Source organism: Siniperca chuatsi, linkage group LG22, assembly GCF_020085105.1.
Source record: "Siniperca chuatsi isolate FFG_IHB_CAS linkage group LG22, ASM2008510v1, whole genome shotgun sequence".
Lineage (NCBI taxonomy): Eukaryota > Metazoa > Chordata > Actinopteri > Centrarchiformes > Sinipercidae > Siniperca > Siniperca chuatsi.
The window spans coordinates 16,057,734-16,074,772 of NC_058063.1; the positions used below are offsets into that span (position 1 = coordinate 16,057,734).

A 17,039-nucleotide genomic window follows, 5' to 3' on the forward strand; every position below is an offset into this window, starting at 1 on the left:
TTTGAGTCATTTCATGAATCGTTTTTGTGAGGATTCAGCATCCTCCGGGTGCAGCAGCAGCAGCAGCAGCCCTCCCCCTCTGCAGCCTCTCCAGCAGTATGCCCGACATGCAAACGGAAGCAGACGCTACCATTTTGAAATACAGCACCGTCTAGGTAAGATGGTAGATTCTTTTATTTAATCGCCTTTTCTGCAGTATTATTCTCATCTGAGCCGCATGGGAGGTAATTAATTCCGATTCGTCTTAAAGCTCAAGTGTTTTCCACTGATGTGTTTTGGCGACAAAGACTATTAGACCGTGTTGTTTGCACATGAATCACTTCGTGTTACACTGTATTCAGTCCTGTGCGGAAAAACGATTGTTACATTGTATCGATCTCCCATTGAGAGCCAGTTTTTGTATCATGTATTATATGTTTATCATCTTGTCGCGTATTACAGAGTAAAAATGTGTATTGTTTTTTTTTGTTTGTTTTTTTTTTTTTTCTTCCATGCCTGTTTTCGCCTTGGGACTTGTTTTGCTTTGGACACCCGAGCGAAACCGATACGCATCCCGTCTCGCCATTCATATTTATACAGCAAACGTGGACAATGCCATTAAGCTGTCCAACGTGTTTAAGAAACTTAACGTGTGTATTGTCGCCATTTTTTCGCTTGTAAATTACCCGAGCTGTGAAAATGTGTTGACTCAGCGTCGTGCTGCGTCATCAGAAAATCAGCTTCCCCCTGGTTATTATCCCTCAAACGAACCCAGTGTTAATGCAGCAGCCTTATCAGAGTGGCTTACACTCACACATACACAAGGATAGAAACACTGAAGCAGATTACTTGCATCTCTTAACATGTTTTCTATGAGCAGCAGTAAGGGGAGGTGTAGTTAAATCCGCAGCTGGCTGGAGCCTAAACCAAAAAATAGAAATGTCATTCTCTGGTGTCATGTTCCACTTTGCCCTTTTGATTTACAGCCAGCCATAAAGGTTGTTCAGGAGGAGGAAAGGTGTTGGCCAACCTGTAGAAACACTCTTCAGTTCGACCTGTAGATTTAGAAGCTTGTGAGGAGATAATTTAGGAAAGTTAAGGCAGTCTTTTCGACACAAAGGGGCTATTCTGTATCACGCAAGTCTGAAAGTTCTTATCATCACTATAAATGCCATGTGAAGTGATGCACAGTGCTCTCCCTTGAAGAAATTGGTGTAAAATGCTCCTTTTCCCTGGCTGTCTCCTGTGTATGAGTGTGACTCATAGCTGTATGGGTAATCACAGCCTCCTCAAGTGAGAATGAGCTCTTCTAGAGAGATCTGTAATGCTGCCTTTGGTGTGTGTGTGTGTGTATATATATATATATATATATATATATATATATATATATATATATATATATATATATATATATATATATATATATATATATATATATATATATATATATATATATATATATATATATATATATATATATATATATATATATATATATATATATATATATATATATAAAAAATATTTAGCTGTTATTTACAGACATAATGTGTTTCCTTGGTTCCTGTAGGGAAACCCTCTGTTCTGATTTACCTAATCTGAGTTTATCTGACCTGAGTGGCCAGCTCACAGGCAAATGTGAGGTCTGTGTGGTTTTTAATTTGTGGTATTTTGAATATTATAGCTGGCTGTTCATTCATAAACTGAGGTTCTTTATGAAGTGTGCATTTATAACAGTTTCCTCCCAAGTCATAAGTTGCTGCATTTTTAAAATTTGAGTGAAAACGGGATAGTTTCTTACATGTTATTTGTGTGCTTTATCTCTGGATCTTTGGTCCTTTATTTGCCTTATTTATAAGTTTCATGATGGAGAAATGGAACACGTCTTGTAAGTTTTTTTTGTTGTATTTTTTTTAAATCCAAACTCAACAGCACCCCCTCCCTCAGAGACATTTTTAAGCCCTGAAAAATAAACTAAATAGCCGGGTCAGCTATGTCCCTGTCTACTGCAGTCCACCCCTGTATTCAAGCAATTGCACAGCTGATAGTTGTAATCCCCTCACTTAGCTCTAACCACAGTCAAGTACATCACTCCTCTGTTTCTCTGCAGCGCCATGGACAAGAGCCACACAGTGAAGCTCTTCGTGGGCAACTTGGCGTTGGACACCACCCAGGAGGAGCTGTCAGCCATCTTCGAACCCTACGGCCAGGTGGTCAGCTGCAGCGTGCTGCGGCAGTTTGCCTTCGTTCACCTGCAGGGTGAGGGTGCCGCCGAGCGCGCCATCCGGGAGCTCAATGGACGGGAGTTTCGTGGACGGAATTTGGTGGTGGAGGAGTCGAGGGGAAGGCCGTTGCACTCCACCAAGGTGTTTGTGGGTAATCTGAGTGGGATGTGCACCACTGAAGACCTACAGCAGCTGTTCCAGACATTTGGAAAAGTTCTTGAGTGTGACAAAGTCAAAGGTGAGCGAAGACCCTAGTAACATTTGAATTGTCTTAAAATGCTCCCAGTAGGGCTACACAATATGGTAAAAAAAATTATATTGCGATTATTTTGACAGATAACAATTTTCATTTTCACTGAAAAAACTATTAAAATCATGATGATGTGACATTTATTGGGGTCTGTACCAAACAAACATGTTTGCTTACATCTGGAGAACAAGATTTGTAGGCCAGAGCATCTCTGCAGCACTACAGTACTAAATTATAATGCTGTTTTGTCACACATTTCACCTTTATCAAAAAATTGCAGCTTCTGCAATTTGGATATAATTATATTTCAATTAATTGTGCAGCCCTAGCTCCCAGTCACATCACACTCTCAAGTTGTGCTTGATGTTGGAAAAATTGTGGCACTACTGGTAAGAGATTGTATCTGACTCTTATTCTGAGTCTTATTCCTATTGTTGAGTTGCTGAGAGATTTTGAGTGCCTGCAAAAGTTCAACTGCATAATTTAGTGTCTGATCATGTGATATGGTACACCAGTGCAAATTTCTCAGTGTGCAAAACAAGATAAACTCCCACGTCCTTGTTGTAATGATGGACAAGGTGGTTTCCCTTGGCACAATTTATACTTTTTCATAGAAGTAATAAGTAAGTGCCTGTGGCAATGCCACTGTGATGCTAACTGTTGTCCCTGCGCTCAATGACAGCCAGGCATTCCTCTTCTGCAGGCTATGCCTTTGTCCACATGGAAAACAAGGAAGATGCACTCCAGGCCATCGAGGCCCTACACGGCACCTCGTTTAAGGGCCGCCCCCTGTCTGTAGAGCTGTCCAAGGTCCAGCCCAGCAAGCAGGCACCTACAGGAAAAATCCCCTGCGTTAACTGTGGAAAGCAGGGTCACTATGCTGGAGAATGCCCTGTGGGGAAGCCTTCTCTGGAGCAGTACCAGAGTCAGGCAGCGGTCCTGGCTGCCGCTGCTGCTGCAGCTGCCGGCCTGCCACTACAAGTCCAACAAAGCGTGCACAATTCAGTCTACAACACCTCCACCTTTGATCCCACATATGCGGCTCTCACTGGGATTACTACAGGCACGCGCACTGATGGAAACCCGGTGAATCCAGCTGTTTATGGTGCCCTTGCCAGCCAGGTGTATGGTGCCAATGTGGCCAATCAGCTTTATGGAACGATGGCCAGTCAGGCAGCTCTTACATCAGGTGCCACCCACCAAATGTACAGCTCAATGACCCCCAACATCTACGGCCAGGTGGCTGCAAGTCCGGCAGCTGCAGCTGCTGCTGCTGCCGCTGCTGCCTACGCAACTCCGGTTTACACCCCAACTGTGGCCAACCCCCCTGTCTATCTGGCTGCTGCTCATGGATTAGAAATGCCAACAGCAGCGGCTGCAGTCAACCCCGCCTACACTGTAGCTCAAGCAATTTATGGTGCCGCGACACCAGCCTACGCTCATATAAGCGCCATGGGAGCAGCGGACCCTACTACAGCCATCTTTGAGGCAGCCAGGCAGGCACATTACTTTGCCCAGGGCCAGCAGGTTGTGGCCGAGCAGCACTCAGCGGCTGCCGCAGCAGCAGCAGCTGTGGCAAAATCTGGTGAGAGGGACCGCAGTCCCCTACGGAGGTCGCTACCTCTGCTACCAGACCCAGTGATGAAGCCGTTCATGTACCAGAGAGCCAAGCCACGCCGACCCCTGCTCCCCACGCCAGCTGGCCGAGCGGCAGAAGAGGCAGCGGAGGCTGCAGAGGACCCCATGGCCAGGTAGGACATGATCGTGAAACATTCCCAGAGAGAGTTGAGTTTCAGTTTCCTAACTACTATACTTTTCAACTGTTCTTCGTGGAATCTGATTTTTGCTTGTTTTTAGTCATGCTTTTACAATCTTGTAGACACATTTTCCATGGCTGATTAATGCTTTTTTGCATTTACCATGCTTCTTGTTTGGTTTATCACTCTGTTACTCCCACTGTGTTGCCAAGTGCCACGATAAATGTTCTTGTAGACCCTCTTCCTACCTTAAACCTCCTCTCCCTACCTTAACCCATCCTTCTCTATTCCCCTTCCTCCTTACTCTTAGGTACTATGCAGAGTATTACCAGCAGCTGCAGCAGTACCCCCAGTTCCAGTATGCCTACCCACCACCGAGCACAGTAACAGCCATCCCTGGAATGCCAGGAGTGTCAGCAGTCCCTACTGTATCTGCGATGTCCGCCCAGTCAGTCGCCACGCTGGACGCCCTCAGGCCAGTGGTCCCTACCGCTGCGGCAGTGGCAGCCGCCATGGCTGCACCCAGGGTGTATGAGCCGCCGTTGCCGCCGCCCACGCGCAAGGAGGCCATCCTCCGCCGCCCCGAACTCTCCCTTCACACACCTGAGCCCCCGTTCCGATAGTCACACACAACTCTCTGCCCTCACCCCTTCCTCTTTGCCCTGAACCCCCACCCCCTCCCATCTCCTCTTCCACCCCAAACCTGACCACCTTACAGCAGCTGTATGTGAGTGTGTGTGCATCTGGGGGCTCAAAGTGTGTGGGGTGGGGTTTGAAACTGGGTGCTCCTTGGTTTATTAACCTGCTTTACGAGGGACTTGATCAGCTAACCTTGGTCCTGTTTGCATACACACAGTGCAGCCATGAAAGGGAGGCTATCATCTGTTGTATGGGCATTCTGCTTCTCAGTTTTACTTTTTTATTGTGCCAGTCTCACACTTGTGCCAGTATTAGACTGACCCAGTCAGTCATTTCATATGCCTTTATTTCCGCAACCCAGTTATGATTTTCTACGGCCAAATCTACGATAAAAGAAATTGGTTTTTGAACCAGTCATCAGCCATCCTCCTTAGGCCTAGATGATCAGTTAGGGCAGCTAATTTGAAACCTTTTTTGCCTTATGTTGAAGAGTATAGATTTGTAATGTAATCAGATGGGATAGTCAGATAGTACACATATTGTGTACTGGCTGCATTGCACTGTGTCCAACAGTACCAAGGTTGACATGTTTTTTTTTTTGGGGGGGGGTGTTTGTCTTGAATGTGATGTTGATGTAGTATGTGTGAAAGAGAGAGATATATATGATGGCTCCTGACCATGCAGCGCACAAACGCAGCAGCTAAGACTGCTCCTTTCAGAAAAAAAACCCTTAAAGCACACACAATACGTACTGTAATGTATGTTTGGATCTCTCCTTGACCCTTTTTCCCCACCTGTGCTCTAACTACAACACTGGAAGACACTGCGTCACCTCTCTTTCTCTTTCTAACTACAGCTGCCTACCTCTGACTGTAAATTTCAGTGTAGAGTCTATTCTATCTATTCACCCAGTCAGCAGTCTATTTCCTGCTCCTCATAAAGGTACAGGGTCAGCAGTTTAGGGAGGGAGGAGCCGGATTTCAGTGACAATGACTTTTGTAGATATTCTGTATTAAGTCCTCATACATGTTCAGAGGCCTTTACAAAAAAAAGTGTTTTGTTTGTTTTAGTGTAGTTTACATGTAACACAAGTCAACCTGGGGTGTAATGAATTGTAAATGGAAAAAACCCACGTGTGACTACTGAATGAGCTGTTTACAAAAGATCTTTACACTGCATCTTATTAGGAATATGTGACAAGCTCAATTATGTGCCTATAAGCTTTGAGTAAAGTGCATTAAGAGGAGGGCCCCCCCCCATTTTAAGTGCTTATGACTTTTTAATAATTTCAAGGGGGGTAACAGGAGCCCTCCAGAGTTTAGTATCCAGAAGGCTACGAGCAGTGAAGCTTTCTCGTGACTCCTTTGTTAGATTTGTTTCATATCATAGGGTTTTTAAAAAGCCACAAACTGAGCCTCACAGGTTCATAATTAGCCGCTGGTTTTAAGCAGGAATGACAGTGATAGCACCAATGAAGTGACAGTTGGGGCAGTGTCTTCCAGTTGCCCCAACTATCCTACTTTTTTCCAAATACCAGACCTGCTTCAGATTGTAATTGCAAAAAAAGTTTAGTGTCTGTTTTAATCTGGTTATTGGATCTGGTAGTTGGGGTTTGCTGCATCTGGATAACAAAAGCTTGACTTACAAGGTCAGTTACTTTTTGACATTCATGAGCTTGTCCTGAGTAGCAAATTCCACCCATTTGGTTCTGCAATCACTTAAAACAATCACTTGGAGTTTTTCGCAACTACTATTTGACAGCAGTGATGCACACACAGACATGCCCTCTGAAATCACCTTACTGCCTCGCTGTTTCCCCCTTCCCCTCTCCCTGTGTGGTTTTTAGTGGTTAAGTGACTTTTGCATCTCACAGTGTAATCTTTCTGTGTTGTATATACAAACACATACCAGTTGCATCCTTTGTAGAATTATGTGGTTTGCGAAATGTCTTGTTTGCCATGTTTGAAATCGTATTTTTTAGAGAAGTATTTTAATTTTGCCTTTTTTTTTTTTTAGGAAAAGACAAAAAAAAGTAAAAAACAAATCAGCATGCTTTTTAATTGAGAATATGTATACTATAATCATTATTATAATAAAGAATGTTTGGCTGACTACTGTGGTAAAAGAAAGCAAAGGGTTTGGACATTTCCCCTTCTTGTTTATGTTGTTCTTCTCCACTATCTGTTTCTCTTGTGTAAAATGACCACCAGACCCATTTGACTGGGGACCCAGTGGGAGACAGGTGTAGATGCTGGCCCAGCTTTGCTCACTTTGGTCAGGGTAAGTGCGGGTGGGTGCTCCTTTCTCTCTCCAGCTTCTCAAACTGGGTGCAAACCAAAATTTCTATGAAGTGGTTTGCACTTGACAAAATGCACTCCATTATTAAATCATGAACAAAGGCTTGGTATGGTCCTTTTAAATTGATTTTCATGCAGAAAGGACATTGTACACTGTAAAATCATGTTGAGAGCTGGGGAGAGGCACACAGATAGAATGGCTTGGGTGCATTTTGATCTGTGGAGCAGTCCTGTTCCTGGGGTTGATGGGTGTGCGTCTGGTCTGGTCTCTCCCTGCTGCACCAAATTCTCCCCCTCCGTGTGTCTCTGTGTCCACTCTACTCAGACCTGCATGTGTGATAATCTGTAACTCTGCCACAAAAAACCCCCGCGACAGTCCAGCTCTGAACTAACTATCTCAACTGAATTAGGTCACCATGCCACCTGGAACGGCCAGCGTGCAGCCGTGCGTGAGCGTGGCGGCGTGAGCCATGGGGACGACTTTTAGCGCGACGCCACCGCAGTTGGGACTTGTTCTCTCTCTCTTCACCACCAAGGTAAATAAAAAACGAAACAAAAACAAAAGCACTGACCTCTCCTCTCCCCACCTGCCGCCCCTCCTTTGACTGTGCCTTGACCAAACACTCCTCCCCCCTCCTCTCCTCCGCCATCACCACCTCTCCCCTTCTCCCCACTCCGCAACTCCTCCTCTGCTGCAATGGCAGTGCAATCGGTGGGGGTGGCTGGTGGGGCTAGGACCCCCTCCACAAGACTGAGTCCTATCTCGCATCAGTATACAAGGCGACTGACTGTGCCCTCTGTGTCCCACTGGTGTCTGAACTAGTGAATATAGGGAAGTGTGAATGAGTGTGTGTCAGAGAGAGAGAGAGAGAGAGAGAGAGAGAGTGTGTGTGTGTGTGTGTGTGTGTGTGTGTGTGTTAAACAGAAAGAGAGCATGGATGTCTGAAGAACCTTTTGGGTGGTTTCATTGATTGGTGAGGCTTGGCACATGCGGACACACCCTTCCCCTTCCCCTGCCCGCAAGTCTACTCCTCTCCACCGCCGTATTCGCCGCCCTCACCCCCCCACCCTCTCTTCCACCTTCCCTCCTCCTTCTCAACCCCACCCTACTGTCCCTATGCGCCTCTCCTTTCCGCCGTTCACACACACACACACAGCGCTTTTTTCCGCCGCCCCCGCCGTCGCCACCTTGGATCTGGGTTCGTGGCTCTGGCTCGGACTCAACTTCCCAGAACCACCCACCTGACCCAACCTCCCCACCCTCCTTTGTTACCGTAGAGGCCTGGGCGTGCCAATGGACAGTGTATGTGTGGTGGCCCGCCACCGGAACATGACACAGAGAGACTTCAATGTTGGACAAGTCGCTTTGCTAAAACTGTTGAATGCTGGGTTTGCTCCACATGGCTGTGGAAGGGATCTTAACTCCTGTTTCCCAAAAGAACTTAGCTCCATTACATCTTAAGTGATAAATCAACCTCAAACTATGGAACCTCAAACAATTTTCTTACCTTTAGGTCCCTCACAGCCTGTGTGCCAATCAGAAACATCCTATAAGATAGGCCTAGGTATGAGGCCAGTCTGACCTGTAGATTCTCATCAATCTCAGGGTTCCTATAGGACTTTTCTGGTATGGCAGCTCTATTTCTGTAATACTGGGATCAGCTGGACTGGCTGGATATGTGTTCTGAGTGACTTGTATGTGTTCTTACCTGTTAAGATTGTCCATGTGCTGAGATAGAGAGCTTAATCCTCTCACACACACGATCCCACACTCACAGGCTTTCAGTATGTCAAATGAGTTTTCCGAAATTTGCTCTGACAGCTGCAAGAACGAGTCAAAGAGGGCGTTGCCTTCTGTCTGCCTAGCAAGAAAGGAAAGGGAAGAAGGACAGGATTGAATAGATGAGTTGATTATAAGGTGAGTTGGTAGTGGAAGGATCCTCTGTCCGAAGCTGCTGCCTAACTTCACCTTCCTGATCTTGGAGGACCCTGTTGTTGATTGCCATAATAGATATACTGGCCAGAATCTTATTCTAAAAAGGGCCCTGTTTACACTGGACATTTTACTGTCCACAGTGTATCCCGATAATGCAGCTTTGACTCTGAGGTGTCAATTTCTTGGTTTACTAAAATGTAGAAATCCACCAAAAATGATTTTGCATTTACAGACATTGTGTGCTCCCAAGATAAAAGAAAACGTAATCTCTTCACGGCATCAAATTACTGTACATGTAGTCAAGAAAATCAATGCAACTACAAGTGAATTTTATTATAATTACCCTGAAAACAGTGCCGCTTTAGAATGAGTAGATCAAGGGCTGACTCTCTTCCCGGCCTCCATGATCAGGGCGCGTGGTGCTCCAGTTTTTTTCCTCCAGCCATCTCCTCCTCCCCACTCTCCCAGCTCCTCACTAAAGGCTTCTCCGGGTGCTTGCAAGTCTGGGCTTCCCGTGCTTGGGTGAATGCAGCCACGCATCTTTAAACCCCCTTGCTCTGAATTCAGTCACACTTTACTGACAGCCAAAGCTCACTGCAGCCTCCCCCCTACTTCCACTTCCTCACCCACTCTTCCCTCCTGCCTTCTGCAGTTTGGACGGCTGAAGAACTATAATCCAGATGCTCTTTATGCACACATCTCTGTATTGTGTTGTTTTGATGGGATCCCACAGGTTACATCTGTTCTCCTGCAGCAGGTATCAGTTGAAAATGTGCAAGTGTGCATCTGGAACACACTCCAGTTTGGTTTGAGCACAACCCATTGACCATATTGCCTTTGAGTTTGCAAGCTGAGATTTAGTAACCAATGTGACCATGACTATTCTAGCTCCTCTAGCACAGATGTGAACATACATCAGACTCGACTGCTGCTCATCCCTTCAGATAAAGACATTAGCGGTAGAGTCATACCTCAGTCATTGCCTCATCTAAAGATGGATGCAACAGGAACGCCTGCAGAATTTAATGCAGTTCAATACAATATCCCTGCATTTATTAAGAAGCTCAATATGTTTAATATCTGTTAAGAATTAGTGATGGTGGTGCATTGGCGTGCATTACATTGTAAGGTGTTCATGTTATGTCTGTGTTAATATCCACCAGAGGCCAACTCTGTCTTTGCCCCCCTGTGGTCCAAGTTACTATCAAAACTTTCATAGTTTCATTATGTTTACAGTGATCAACCCATCCAATTCCCTCAGCTCAGTAGTAGCACAGTAATGTATCTAATGGTAACCATAAATAGTCACACAGTAGCTAAGCTTCTTCAAGTAGGTTAATGGACCAAGCCCAGTGTAGTTACATTTAAATGCCTGATTAATTAGATTATAAATCATTCTAGTTTCCAAAGACACATTAAGGGTGACAGAGTAATGTGTCACCTCAAGAGGATAGCAATCTGGATCTGTTCATTTCAATGAAATTTGTTCCAGCACAAAGTCGAATGGGATTTGGGGGGGGGGGTTAGTTGATGAATGTTAGATGAAAACTTTGCATCAACATGTTTACTGTGAATGACAAATCCTGATATAAACACGAATTATATTGTAAGGTTGTGTATGCATATATATATACCTTTTAATCTGTATTTCTTAAAACATTCTGAGGCATTTTTCAGTCTGCATGCAAATCATGAATAAAATCTTTTTTTTTCTCATAAAAGTGCCTGAATCTATTTTATTCTAATTGAATTTCTGTACTGAGACAAACAATAGAGAATTTTCTTGATAGACTGTTGGATACCTTGTAATATAGTCATGATAGAAAACAGTATAAACTATCCATTTACCTGTAGCCTCGTTTCAGCAGTGTGGAATAGGATGGTTTGAGTTGCTGTCAGTCTTTGCAGTACAGGCCCAGGGCTACTTAGTCTGGAGTGCTAGAGAGCTGTGTTCTGAAGGGAGACCTCTCCAAAAGTTTTTAAAACTGCTTTTTAGTGATGTTAACTTTTTGGGGTGAGAATTTGAGATTCAGTTCTTTGATCCTGTTTTCTGGAAGAGTTAGGCTGAAACTACAGAGGCCTGGGTTTGCCATTGAGTGTCACTAACAGCGACAGGTGCATTGCACAGGCCATAAAAACCTCCATGGTGCGAGGGGGCGTAACTGACATCCCTTTACACCACTCGCAAGCCCGTTAACCCTGCCCGCGGGAGACTACCCCGCCTTTTACACCTTTTTAGGATCAGAACCTGATACCCAAGCTGTCGGTTCCCATAGACTACTTATTGGGGTGCGGTCACGTGTGCCACTTTTGACCAGGAAAGGAGCACCGGCCATCAGGGTCTTCTGGTAGTGGGAGCACCACCTCCGCACAGGCACCTCGCACCAGTGGAGTCTGGTCTCTGCAGCCCCTTACTGTCTCTCCCCCCGAAAGCGAGACCCCTCGTCTCAAGGAGGTTCTTGCCCTCACGGCGTCGTCGTCGTTTCTATTGCTGATTAATTTTTTATTACGAGAGCTGAGGGGGACGTGAGAAGTCCTGACAAAGGCGGCACGATGACAGCTGTCGAAACCCAAATTACATACAGCAACTCTTACACGATCCACCATGAAGAACAGTATATGACCCAAGAGGATGACTGGGACAGGGACCTGCTGCTGGACCCTGCCTGGGAGAAGCAGCAGAGGAAGGTAAGTTTGGATCTGGAGGTTCTAAGCTGCAGGTTACACTAGTGCCGCCGTGCGTAATTACGCACAGATTGACCCATGCCCTCACACAATCAATGAGTAAGTTTTTATGCATTTCAACATAACAAATTCTATGGTTTCGGAATCACTGGCCTCCCCTTAATTGTGTGTAAAGTTTAAAACAGCCCAACATGAAACTGGGCATGTAAGCCTTAGCTGTCCTCGCACCTGGCACTTCAGTCCTGCTGGAAGCTGTGTGGGCAGATATTTTAGGCCGTGGAACTTTCTTAGTGTTGTCTTTCAGTTACCCCGGGTTGCCTTGCGAAGACTGTCTAAATATAATACCACCCTCCCCAGTCTTTTGCCTACATTTCAATGATAACTTATAAAATACACATAGCCTACGTTTATCAGGGTTTTAACAAAGTAAAACCAACCTGGAGCAAGTTTAAAACATGACAGTGAATGCAGAGGCTGGGGTGAAGTGTGGGAGAGAGAAATCTACCTACAGTCATTCTTATTTAAGTCAGTTTACCAGCTATTTTAGGTCTATGTATAATTTAAATGAACAATATACACAATTTTTTTTTTGACATTACTGATAAATACTGAATTGAATAGTTTGAGAAAATAAATAAATAAAGTAACAACGAGAAATGATTAAAAATAGACTTTTTTTAGCCTGATGTTGTCACCCATGCTAAGCTAGCCCGAGGGAGGAGGCCAGCCGTTGCCTAGGCGACCAGCTGGCCTTGCCGCGTGGAGGACGAGCCTGACAGGTGTGTTTAATGAGCTGTCTGAGTTAAAGTCAACTGACACAGGTGACGTCTGCCGCCGCAAAACTGGGAGGGAAACAACACCCGCAAAGGTTAATACAGTTTTATCATTAGTCTAAATGTTTCCATGACACACAAATTGTCCTGCCACCGCAATGTGTAAGTTAAGTGAAAAGAGGTTTTTCATCCTTGTGAGTTAGCTTAACATAAATTCCAGCGACTAGTTGCTAGTTACGCCATGTTGACCATTTTCAAAGAAGTGACCACAGTTGCCGTTCTCCACCGCGGAAAACCTGGAGCCCAAGCTGAAAATAGCTGTCATGTTGATAGTTTCTTATGGGTTAGAAGTACCATTTCGTTCTAACTTTGTGTATCAAACTTTCTGATGTTAAGGTTAGTACAGATAGTATTTTAGGCCTGGATATTGTGCAAAAATGCTTTGTATTTTCTGACCTTTACACTGGTGATTAGCTAGCTAACATTACATCCGAATCACAGAATATATATATATATATAATATATATAATATAAGTACAGTTTAACAGATCGTTTGACAACACTTATCATTATTTTGTAGACATTTCCAAATCTTTGAAAGGCTCTTCTATGTAGCTGGAGCAAAAAAAAGTATTTATTATGCAGCACAATAAAAGTAAAAGTTGCGACTTCGACTTTGAGCAAACACAGATGGCAACTCATGTTGTGCAATAAAAATATGAACATTTAAGTATGGTAATTTTTTTTTAAATGAATATATACAAAATAATATGAATTCAGATTTATATTGATTAATTTACCTGTAGATACAATCTGAGTCACTTCCTGTTTAGTTAACCATCTTTTGTTGGCTGAACAAGAGTCACATCTTGGAAGACAGGTTAAAAATCTTTATTGTGAAACATCTGTTGTTCCAGTCAAATGATAAATCTGACTAGTGCCCAAAATAATAATTAATCTGTCTTGCTTTTTAACTCTAATAAGACTGTTATTCTTTATGTTGCTAATTTGTCATAACTGACATGCTCCTTATCAAAAATGGCAATCTCAATAGGTCAAATGTCAGCAGTAAAAATAATCACACTGATATTATATTTAACGTTGATATCCATCCATGCCAAAAGTATGCTGATATATTAATACATCTATACCAATTTATATCCTTTTTTCTTTGCTGTATTCTATTTTTGTGCTCCTGTCGCCACAAGAAAATTTCCCCATATGATTTATCTAATCAAATCTACTCTAATCTTCTCTAATCTAATAACACCTAGTCTGCAGTATTGTGGTGCATTACAGCATAGAGCAGCACAACAGCAGCATTTTTAAGATGCATGTTCAGATGGTGCTTTGCAGTAAATCTGCGAAATTGTTCTGTCAGTGCAAAATGTCCCCCTCCTATAGAGCCAGAGCACTGTGACAGGCTGAGAGACCTCAACAGATGGTAACAGAGAGCGAGAGATGACAAGGCTGGTAGATATACACCCCGGGTTGGTTTCATAGACCTACAAATAAACATCTTCCTAAAAATACTTTTCAACTTGCTCCAACTTCCCCCTCCTTGCTGTGATCCCTGGTTTCTTTCTGTCGCTCTTTTCTCCAGTCAGGTCGAACACCTCCTCTTGTCACCCTTTTTGAAGTATCCCTTTGCACCTTCTTTTTCTTTTTCCATGGCACACTTTTGTCTTGTTTTTCCATCTTTTGTGTATTAGACGAGTTACACTTTTTTTTTGTCTCATGCACCTGTCAATCTTTTGAAAGTAAGATGATATAATAGGCCTTCAAAAAGCAAAGCAAGCCGCTCTCTTCAGTCTTCACCTCTCAGCCTCCCAGGGGAGTAGGTCATCGTACTCCATTGCTCTTCTCGGCATGTAATATCTAGCTTAAGGAGCTGATATCAGCCCATAAATATAGCCAGTGCATCATTTTGCAATGTAAGAATATGAAAGGAAATCCTTGCACCACCTGTTCTGCCTTCTATCCTTGAAATTTCAGTGGAAAAAGCTGCTCACCACTTGTCGCAGTAGTAAAGTGTTTGTCAACACACAGTGATATCGAATCTGATACTGGATATTAGAAATAGTGTGTGCTTGGGTGTGCATGCGCGTGTGTCTGAATTGTACATCTTGACATTGGTTTATATTTATCATGAAGCAGCTCTTGTAGATTGCTGGCTAAATGATTCATGGCTTGGTTTGGACCAGTAATTTTATTTGATAAGTTTTGGCAAAAATGGTGTTAGATATTGCATCTAGCAAAGGGTGTCCGATAGAATGAGATGCAAAAGGACAAAGTAATGAGATTTGGCTGCATCTCGTCTTGGCGATATTCTTTCCTCAAAGCATCTGTAATCCTAGAAATAAGAAGGGCTTGGTTGTCAGGCTGATTCAACAGATGAGGTGAACAGGCCAGAAGTAGATTTTTCCATTAACTCTCAAAGCTTATTGATGTCTGCCTCACACAGATGCTGTGCTGACAGCTTAGAGAAGTCTTACTTGAGCACATCTACCAAAAGTATTGATCTTTTATAAGGGGGATCAATAGCTGTTTAAAGATTAACTCTCACTGCAGAGGACTGCACTCACTAGACCATCTGTAATGCTGAACATGTGGCTATTAATTAGAAATAGGAGTACTTTGTTAGAGTTCATAGATGTATACTAGTGCACAGTACTGTAGACACTTCATGAAATAACTTTTATTGTAGTTTGGCTACTTTTTCTGTTTGAATAATGTATTGAAATACTGAAAGTAAATAGAAAAATATCAATACACCAAAAAAGTTCATCACTGTGACTAAAGTCATCTTCTGTTTTCACATAGTTTAAGAGCTAACTGACTAAGTGAATGACTGGCTGCTTAGTCAAGCTTATGCTAGCAATTACCTATAAATAGTCACATAGGGTTATCAACAGCCTTATTGGCTGATCTATTAGCCACATGGTGAATGCTTAGTATATACATACACACATCCACAAACACACAGAAGAAATTAGTTCTTCTCTCATGTTCAGATTGACCAAGGAAGTGTAAAAACAGTCGCCCAGTGTTTTCGTCCATTGTCGTCCATTGTTGGTTTTATACTTAACTTTGTAAGGAGGGGTTAGTGATAATTATTACAACATTATATGTGACAACATTGATGTGTGATGATATTTACTAAAGTCAAAATCACATGGTAAAATGTTAAACTCAAGTTCATCCCATCAATTAAAATGTTTTTTTAGTGTTTGATTAAAGAAAATCCTGTAAATTTCAAAATACACTGTAAATTCTTAAATTGATATGAGAGTTTTGTCACGATACAATCAAATTCTGAGATAAAATGCTGAATTATCACGCAGTCTCATGTGTAAGTATCATGTAAATTTAATTATCAAGCGAACAAATGTGACTGATGGATCAGTCTTAGGGCTGATTAAGTGGTCAACGACCTAATTATGAACATTTATTCCCAGGATTAACAGTAATCCTCAAGCATCCTGATTCTGTAAAAACTGTGCTTCAGAAGCTTTGGTTATTTCTCCAAACTTTTTAACACTTTCTAAATTAGATTTGCAATAAATCTTAAATATTTGTTCTTTTTCTGTTCTATTATAGTCCATTCCACAGGGTGTAAAATTAATGAAGTGGCCAAAAGACTGATCATCGTCAGATGCAAGTGTTATATTCAGTGATGTGATATTTATCCACTCAACCTAATGTAATGTCCCTCGGTGTGGGCGAGGAGTGTGTGCTGCGTAATCAAATCTATTCTTGTCTAATCTCATTTTACACTTTAACAAATCAGCCAGTAGTGCGGCAGCAAGACGGGGTCATTGATCTTACCTACTACTTGATGTTTCGTGAGACAATATTGAAACACTGGCTCTTTTCAGGAAATACAGTGCTTTTCATTGAACAAACATATTTCTTCACGGGATGATGGCTGTATGTAAGGGTAGCCAGTAAAAACCATTTTATATATGTCATATTTGGAAGACGTCCAAACAAGATTTAAAATCTTTCCAAGTGCAAGACATTTTTGCCTTGAGGCCAAATAATGTTATCTGTATTTCTATAAATATTGGTAGCACTACAGGAGGAGGTCTTTGACCTTTTTCATTCTCCTCATGTCCTCAACTAAACTCTGTGGTATGTTCTTAAAATGTTACACATCAAGCTCACAGTTAGACAGAAAATACCGAAATCACATTACCGAATGTTCCTTTCACGCTGTTGCATAACAATGTAGCAAATAAGTTGCTCTCTCTTATGAGATGTGATGCATTCATCCAGGTCTCTTTTTAGAGGATGAAATTACATGATTTTAATGTAAGATGATGAAGGAAGAGAGGAATTTTTCAATGAGCACAGGGGACAGCTCAGAGACATCTTTCTCCCCTCTGTCTTAATTTGCACCATTAGTGAAGAAATTGCGGAACGGATTTGTAATTTACCGCATTAGGCCTGCTCCACTGCTCACTGCCTGGGCACAGTACCTAATCTCAACTACCTA

At 42.8% G+C, this 17,039-nt stretch overlaps 2 protein-coding genes across 7 annotated transcripts in view; both read left to right on the forward strand.

Annotated features, from left to right (window-relative positions):
* The first annotated feature begins 15 nt into the window (after positions 1–15).
* rbm14b (RNA binding motif protein 14b) lies at positions 16–10,804 on the forward strand. Of its 6 annotated transcripts, XR_006376641.1 has the most exons (6): positions 16–155; positions 2,090–2,442; positions 3,137–4,205; positions 4,522–7,130; positions 7,558–7,683; positions 8,426–10,804. XR_006376641.1 is itself a non-coding variant. In XM_044185014.1 (4 exons), the coding sequence occupies exons 2-4, from the start codon at positions 2,094–2,096 to the stop codon at positions 4,832–4,834; spliced, it is 1,731 nt and encodes a 576-aa protein (XP_044040949.1). In that variant the 5' UTR covers positions 16–155; positions 2,090–2,093; the 3' UTR covers positions 4,835–10,804. The 6 variants fall into 6 exon arrangements, 3 of the variants coding, with proteins under 3 accessions (XP_044040949.1, XP_044040952.1, XP_044040950.1); XR_006376640.1 differs by having other exon boundaries at positions 4,522–7,683; XR_006376639.1 differs by having other exon boundaries at positions 7,558–10,804.
* Positions 10,805–11,395: 591 nt separating this feature from the next.
* Positions 11,396–17,039, forward strand: part of actn3b (actinin alpha 3b) — a 37,165-nt gene continuing 31,521 nt past the window's right edge. Inside the window, exon 1 of the mRNA XM_044185005.1 lies at positions 11,396–11,771. Coding sequence (XP_044040940.1) covers positions 11,637–11,771 — 135 coding nt within the window. The 5' untranslated portion in view covers positions 11,396–11,636. The remainder of the gene's footprint in view (positions 11,772–17,039) is intronic.